This window comes from Platalea leucorodia (assembly GCF_965183815.1).
Source record: "Platalea leucorodia genome assembly, chromosome: 2".
NCBI classification, from domain to species: Eukaryota; Metazoa; Chordata; class Aves; order Pelecaniformes; family Threskiornithidae; genus Platalea; species Platalea leucorodia.
This window is the reverse complement of record NC_138824.1, coordinates 66,084,680-66,092,894: the sequence shown is the minus strand read 5'-3', so window position 1 is coordinate 66,092,894 and position 8,215 is coordinate 66,084,680. Positions and strand designations below refer to the sequence as shown.

The following is an 8,215-nucleotide window of genomic DNA, read 5'->3' as shown; positions in this document are numbered from 1 at the left end:
GGCCGCCGCCCGTGGGCCCGGGGCTTCTCAGGGCCCCGTTCCTTGGGGTCCGGGCCCGCCACGGGCTGAAGGCGGCCGTGCCGTGGGCTTGGGCGCTGCGGCCGCCGGCAGGCCGCCGGCCCGGTGCTCGCCGGCAGCACGCGCGCTTGGCAGCGGGCACGCGCAGGTCTGGGGTCTTCCTGCAGCCCGCCATACGTCTTGTCCCTGTAACGCGCGTCGGGGCCCGCGTCAGCCCTGCCAGCTCTGGGCGTTCAACCGCCTTTCCCAGCGGGGAACGCAGCACGGGCACCCCTGTGTGAAAGGGGAGGGGATAGCGGAGGGCGAGGAGTGGCGTCGGCGAGCAGTTGGCCCGCCTAAGGCCTGTGCTGCCTCCAGCATGTGTCTCTTGCCACCGAGTTTAACTAAGGTGAGTGCAGGCCTCTTGCCTAGAATTAATCCAGTCCCAGCTGTATAAAAGCACTGGAAGTTAATGATCTGTTATCTCTGAAGTGATGCATCTTTGTATACCTGTGTATACCTGTAATCCACATACATGTTCCAAGCCAAAACGGCGACTGCTAATGATGTGTGGCTGCATGGGTAAAATTAATTGGTCCTTCACATAGTTTCTGATGTTGTCTGATGTTTTTATAAACAAAGAGTTTTAAGAAATCCCCTTTTTTTGGAGAGAACTAGAAAAAAAGAGGTGAAGTTCGTCTATTGACATTGTCAGATGTTAGCATAGTAACGGAGATACAGAGCCCAGGCCATTTAATCCCTGTAATTCAACGCTCTTTCTTATGTAAGCTGTTAAGGATATGCTTTCTTCATCTGAAACCTCAGAAGTACTTGTTTTGCTACTGAAATCCTATTTCAAGTACTATTGGAAAGCGTGCCAATAGCAGGGTGCTTCTGCTTTCGCAAAATGACTGCCATGTCATCCTTCTCCTCATTACAGCGTACTCCAGATTAATCAGCTCTGAGACAGAATCCTTTATGCTCCCAAGCTGCCTTCGTGCATTTTTACTTAGAACCAATTTGAAATGCAATTTAGCTACTACCAGCCGCTGAAGTCAAGTCCAAGCACTCTAAACTCAATGACCTTTCCCTGATGTTTGTCTCAGTTCGTTTACACTTCCTATTTCCCCAAAACATCCTAGAGGAGTTTATTTGCTCTTCAGGGTGGCTTGGGGATCTGCCTTTCTTTTTCAATGCTATTGCTACAAACAGTCATTTCTTTCTTAGTCCTGCATTTTTAGCCATGCTTTTTTAGAGACAGAAATGTTTTATTTTAGTTTGTTTGCTTTTCCCTGCTGTACTTCTAGCAATCTTTATTCTTGCCATGTATTGCCAAAAGCAGAAGTTAGTCAGCTTGAAAAAGGACATAAGGAACAGCTCTGGTCAAGTGTTTGAATGAGTCATCTGCAGAGGAGTTGGGGTTAATGGAGGTGGGACATCGGCTGTTCTCATTTTTTGATCGCTGTTTTTGGAACCTGTGCGGGGAGTGAAGGGAGGTCTGTGGACTACTTGAAGTCTACCAGAAAACAAAATAGAGAGGGAGGCCCAATGTCGGGTTAAAACTTGCTGTACAGCAGTCTGCCCCTCTACTGGAAAATAGCTGTCTATAAATTGAAAAACGACATATGCGGGGATAACTACTAATTAATACCAATACATAAGTTGCATCAAGCAACAGTATTGTGGCAAGAAATTGGTAAGAACGTAAGGCTATCAGCAGAGAATGATGTTGATCTTACATGCTGTGGATCATTAGCTTACTAAGCTTTTTATGCTGGCGTGGACTGCACAAACCCTCATCTCTGTGTCATTGTCAGCAGAAATATGACCAGGGTGTGTGTTAGCCTGCTTTCCTGATGAAATAAGCCTTATGCAACCATGTTGGCCATCAGCCTCACTGCTCAATAACTTGATGGCCAACATCAATCAAACTTGATAGCAGGGTAAGACATAAACAAACACAAAGTTAGAGCTCCTGTAAAAGCTGGTATATAGGCAGCCCGGGGATCCAAATTAGTGCTGTCACCGAGGGAAACGTAGTCCATATCCAGCCCTTACACATTTTGTTTGACAGAGCCGCTGGCCAGCCAACCCGCACCCAGTTCCAGGTTAGCCACGGCGCACCTCCGGGCCCTGAAGAGCCGTGGATGCAGAACGGCTGCGTCTGGGGAAGAACATGGGAAATACCAACAAGACCTAGGAGCCGTTACTACAACACAAGCTGTTCTGCAAAGTCGAGGCAGAATACTAGCATGGAAGACCACGTACAGGTTGGGAATTTTTACCAGGAAAGAATGGCTACAAAACATGACTCCATTTTTCCCGTAGCGTTTTGCTGCATGTTATCCGACTTCACTGGGTTATTTTCTTTCTGGATAGACTTGCTAGGAATAGGTAACCAAGGTTATAGTACAGAGTCCGCTCTCCCTAACGCACCTGCCAAAGATCATAAACCTACAAATAGGTGTATCTGCATAACAAATCGATGCACTAAAGTTGCCTGAAAGGGGTGTAATTTTTTTTCAAAGGTGCATAGCACAAAGAAAGGAAGGAAGAAGCTGCAGCAGACCAAGGGAGTTAAATGATAAACCCGGGTTCAGATAAAGGAATACAAGGGAAGCTAAAATACAGAACTAGGAAAAAGTGACAGAAGGAGTGGACAGGAAGGAGGCTGTCGGTGGCTGGTAAGGAGAGCTCTAAGTGCCAGACTTGGGAAGCACCCGCGAGTCAGCTGTCAGCCTGCATTCTCGCACTCACTTTCCCTCAGGAAACGCTGGGCTAGATGACAGGGCATCACATTTAGGAAAATTCCTTTTTAGATACATGTAACATATGTCTGAATGAGGTAACTGAATGTTTAAGTTAAACTGAGTTGAATTGGAAATTTTTGAGTTAAATTGGAAGGTTTTGGTAAGGTTGGAGAGCCCCTAGCCATATCGCACATCTGATCTGAATTCTCTCAGTGCCAGGAGGCACACAAGGCGCGAACATCATTCTTCCACTTCGATCGGTCTGCGGCTGCGTGCTCTGGAGTCCCAAGGGCCACAGCGCAGTCTTCTGTCAGTTTTTTCCTCAAGACATGACCGATCCAGTTCCATCTCCTCCTCCTCACTTCATTACTGATTTTCTCCATCTCCGAGTTGATGCTCGTCGTTTCTGCAACTTTTTTTTTTTTTCTTTTCTTTTCCTGGAGGAGGTAGTTGGCCTCCTGCCCAACCCCCATGACTTGGAGGGCCAGTGGTTTTTCTGTCAGGGTGGCCTTCCCTTAGGCTGCGTTGGTTCGCGGCACCTTCTTCAGTTTTATCCGGTGCACCCTCCAGAGAGGGATCCCCTATCCACCACCCAGGGGACGCGCCTTCTAGCCGTGCAGCCCCAGCCAAAGGATATTGCACATTCCTGCTGTTATTTTTGTCATTCCGTAGAAGCTGCTACACAGTTTGTTCCAAGGACGCTGAATTGCCAAGATGGAGGTTTTCAAGACATCTTCTGAACACAGATGCACTACAGAGGAAAGCTGTTACTTGGCTACAGCCTGATGTCTTCAACACTGGGTGATCTTCCAGGAAGAACCTTTTCGCACCCTCTGCCCTGTGGGCACAAATACATCCAGGGGGCGATGTGAACCAAATAGCTGGCATCCAACCAACAACTGATTGAGACTGGATGCTCAGCCAAATTCTATCACCAGCTATCAAAAAGCAATCAAATGCAGCTCTTTTGCTAGGAAGAAGTGATTACTATCCTGACTAATAAACTAACTGCTCGCCTGTTTGGTTCAGCACATACAAAATCCCAGGAAGAGAAATTTGAGGAAATCAAATTAAAAATGAGGACCTGAGAAAAAGAGTCATGGGCACCTGGCCTATCCATCTCTCCCATAGCTTTTGAACCTCTGAAGCCACTTTCAGACCAATTTGGAAGAGTAAAAGACTTCAGAAATCGTTACATTCTCTGTAGGTTATGGGTGAAGATCAGCAGCTGGATAAAGGAGAACAAAACCAACGCTCCCATGAGCAGGAAGGCAGAACTAAGCAGAAAACCCCTCTGCGGTACTGCTGCTTGAGGTTATTTGAGGGGGGATGACACAGTAGGGGACAAAGGCCATACATCGCAGAAAGCCAGGCTTCATTATTTCCACCGCTCGTGGAACAACTCATTAATTGCTCTACCAGAGTAATTTGGCCAAAGAGTTCTAGTCTATGGCAATTAAGAAAAACTACACATCTCAGCACTTTAATCAATCAACATTACTTCCTAAAGCAGAACCATTTCAGTCATCTTCAGGATAACACCACTGCTTTCAGCCTATTGTTTAAAACTATTGAACCAGGAAGCTGGGGTTCAGAAAGGGAAGGCAGTACACATTCATGGCTTGGTATCAGTTACTGCATACTACTGCTGCCAGCTTTCTGTATGGATAAAGCCTCTGCCCGTGACATTCCTGTGAGGCACATACTCCTTTTTGTTTTAAAAGTCCAGTGAGATGCATGATTGGCTTCCAGATGCATAGAAAGTGAATTACAAGGTGAATGGTATAATTAACGCTAAGGAACAAACTGCACAAATAAACTGAAGTGCCACATTATCACAAAGGCTAAGAAATTAATATTTAATATGCATCAAAGATTTTATTTGCATAAACTGAAGATTCAAATATTAAAATAAGTCTACATTAAATTACAATATTAAATATATTTTAAATACAATAAACTAAATGTGTTTAGTTTCTAAACACAAAGGGAACAAAAATAATTCAGAAGAATGCAATACAATTAATGACAGCAGATGACAGAACAAGGACTTTAATATGTAAATCCACAAGATGTCAACTCTTAGCAATGTTTACTTTAAGAAGAGGTGGTGGCCTTTTAATTGATGCACAAAACCCCTGTTACATAAACTTAACTAAGGTATCTCTCAAGAAAATATTGCTCAGTTAAATTCTCATTTATGCCATAATCAAAACTCCTTTGGTAGCTCTTTTTCAGAATGAAACACACCAGTATGCAAATCTGGAAAATAAACAGTGTCTTGTAAGTATTACCACAAAAGGTGTCTTCCTTAAGTTACAATTACCTAACAGATCTACAGTGTCTTTCATTCTTTAATTCAAATCAACTTACATATATACAATATGTAACAAAGTACTCACAAAATCCTTAGTCTTTCAAGACAAAAAACTATGCTTTCACAATATCGGGACCATAAAAGTCTTTTTAAAAAAAAGTTTTTGTTTTTTAAAGTGGAGCACGCTGTACAGTAGGTTCCCTGTATGTTATTTTAAAGGCAAAACTAAATGTTACGGCAATTACATAAACAGCGATAAACACCAGTTGCCCTAAAATGAGGTAGGGCCTCTGACTCAGATCTAATCTTTGCCACCCAAGCCAGCAGAAGTAGTAGTAAAATAATAATCCATATCTTAGCTAAATAATCCAACAACTCACTACACACAGGAACACAGCTGTCCTCTTGGCACTTCAAGGATCTCACTTCAAAACCTGATTTATCCAAACCAGACTGAAGTTTATACTCATTTGAAAGAAAATTAATTGAACACAAGTTTAAGGGTTTTCATGGTGCATAATTTCAAAAACTCAGTGTATTTCAACAACACTGCTTGGACATACGTGTTCATCAGTTAAGGGTTTTTAAAAAGGTACCCAAGTTGTCACTGTAGCTAAAGAATGCAGCATATAGGGTCTTTATGGATGCAGTTAGGAACACAGAAATGAAGAAACCAGACTTGCATCCATCACAGAAGTATTTCTCACACACGTAATTTTACCTTTCCATCCAACTTCAATGACAGTGTTAAACAAAACTCTAAAACTAAATTTCGAAGAACCCAAAAGAACAAAAGAGTAACTAAAAGAAATAAAAATATGACGTTTAAAATTTGTAACGAGTCTTGACAAGGATGATCAATTAACATGTCATTTTGCTTCTCTTCCACAGCAGTGCATGCAGCTGGTTGAATAATATACATCAACCTGAAATCTGCTAAAATGAAAGTCTGGAACAGCATAGGTATTCGGTGTCCTGAAGATATATGTGGATGATTTTGGTTTTTATTTTGGGTTTTTAAGTAAAAGCATTTCCTCTCCATTATGCAACATAGTGGTACTGATTGGGGTTGTCTTTGTCTCTCTCCATATAGTCTCTGTCAATGAGAGATTCAATCCTTTTTTTCAAGTCTCCAGGCTACAAGGAAAGATGAGATTAGTAAAGCGGTTAAAAATATATTTGCATTTATATTACATTTTAAAAAATAGGACTGCTGACAGCTACATAAGAAAATGCGCCATAGTCGATATCTAAATATAATTTCCTACTGATACTCTGGCTTATTTCTGTTCACACACTCGTTTTAATACCTTAATCTTTGGATTTGATTCAGACGTATTTCACATTTCTTACTCTTACGGGCCAGCTGAATGGAAAACTATATTACATATTTTTAGATAATTCTAGGATGGTTTGAAAACCAAAATCAGTTACCTTTACGGGAAATTTCAGTTGATTATACAATTCAGAAACAAGGAGGTTATGACCAAGAGTCTTTCTCATCTTCATTATTCGTACAATAGCAGCATCAATCTGATATTGTCTGTCTTGAAATACTCTCTCAGTTGTGCTGACCTGTTCCTCGACCTAAAAAACAATACAACACCAATCATATCACCTTTTTTGCTATTTTTTTATCAATTATATTTCTATAGTTAACCTTTCAAATGAAATGCAACTCATGTATCCTTACTCATCTTTGAGACAGATGCATGCATTACTGCATGCTACGAACTAAGTGATTCTGAAGTGTACTGCTAAAGCAAGCCAAATAAAATTAAGGATAATGTAAAGAAAAAAAAAAGTATGCCTTATTTTAAATCTATTTGATAAATTAAACTAAATCTTAAAAGCTCACTTCAGTTAACACAAACAGAATGAATACAAAAACAAATTAAATACATACTGTTTCTTTCATTTGGATTTGGTTGATCTTTATTCTAAACAATTTATGCTTGAAATCACCGTTAAAGATGAATTTATCTCCATCTTCTACATCCTTGCCCTTTGGATTTTTAATCAATACTCGTGCTTTTCCACAAGCTAAAGACTGCAAGGTTCTTCTTAATTCACTGTCCTCTGTGAAGAAGTTCAGAGTATGGGAGAAAGCAGAACAAACTATTAACATGAAGAGTTTCATGTGATTAATCCAGAAATACAATTGAAAAGTTACTGGTTTTATCTTAATGCCTCCTTCCAGCTAAGTTCCAATTAGGTAACAGCTTGCAGCCTTCGAGCTTGGGCTCACATCTTTCACAGGTAAGTGCTGAGAGCATGCACAGAATTGTACACGTCAGGAAGACAGACTCAGGCTCACCTCGGTGAGCTTTCCATCCACAAGTAGTTTCAGAAAAGACTTCACGTTAACATGAGCCTGGTTTTATTGCTTTAGTTTTGTTTGGTAGTAACAGGACTTTAGAAGAAAAAAAAATATAAAATATCACTCTATGACAAACTCGAGCCACCCATTTTATGATTTCATTGCTATTTTTAACACACACCAGAAAATATCTAATAAAAAGAAGTCTTAAGTTGATAGGAAGACGTTTTGTGAGAAGGCAGAGCTGACAGTTGTTATAGTCACAAACTCCCCCCACAACAGGAAAGTAGTAGAAACAAGTGGGTGAGGAAAATTCTATCTGGCAAGATTTAAAGCTAAAAGCATTTGAACAAGTAGATAAAATGAAGTCTAAAACATTCCAATAATTATGTTGCAAAGTCTTGTATCAAGATTTTGCATTAAAACAGCCTCTGCAGTCTCTAGAATACTTTTGTTCACGATATAAAATTGTCACCAAATGTGTTGGACCTCCTGAACAGTTTCAGCCTAAAAATTGAAAGAAAGGTTTTGCAATCTAGTGCTGAAGTGCAGTGCAGCTGAGTAAAAGATTAACATTATTATTATTTCTAAAATACTTTCACACAGAGTGACCTTTTCCCTTTTTTAAACTTCCAGCTGTTCTATGATTACTAAAAAAACCTTTAAACCATATTGACTAAGCAGGCATTTATGACATTTCACACCTTTTGGGTGTTTCACCTTCAGTAAATGCAGATTGTTGAGTTGTGTTTTTGTCCGAACACAAGGGTGCTGTTAAAAACACTCTGTATACGTTGGAGCTTTGCTTCTGCCCTGCATGCTAAGTCGCAG

The 8,215-nt window shown here is 40.9% G+C and overlaps 1 protein-coding gene and 1 long non-coding RNA gene across 4 annotated transcripts in view; one reads left to right on the top strand and one right to left on the bottom strand.

The window, feature by feature from the left end:
- The first annotated feature begins 10 nt into the window (after positions 1-10).
- Positions 11-5,030, top strand: LOC309586587. Its single transcript, XR_014227388.1, has 3 exons — positions 11-406; positions 2,072-2,267; positions 4,975-5,030. It is a non-coding gene; the product is annotated as an uncharacterized lncRNA (long non-coding RNA).
- Positions 4,605-8,215, bottom strand: part of CUL4A (cullin 4A) — a 42,071-nt gene continuing 38,460 nt past the window's right edge. For 2 of the 3 annotated variants that reach the window (XM_082303742.1, XM_082303741.1), the window contains exons 18-20: positions 6,971-7,143; positions 6,499-6,651; positions 4,606-6,201 (exon numbers count right to left, since the gene is read on the bottom strand). In XM_082303742.1, coding sequence (XP_082159868.1) covers positions 6,106-6,201; positions 6,499-6,651; positions 6,971-7,143 — 422 coding nt within the window. In that variant the 3' untranslated portion in view covers positions 4,606-6,105. Of the gene's footprint in view, positions 6,202-6,498; positions 6,652-6,970; positions 7,144-8,215 lie in introns of all 3 variants that reach the window. The other variant, XM_082303743.1, reaches the window with a different exon arrangement.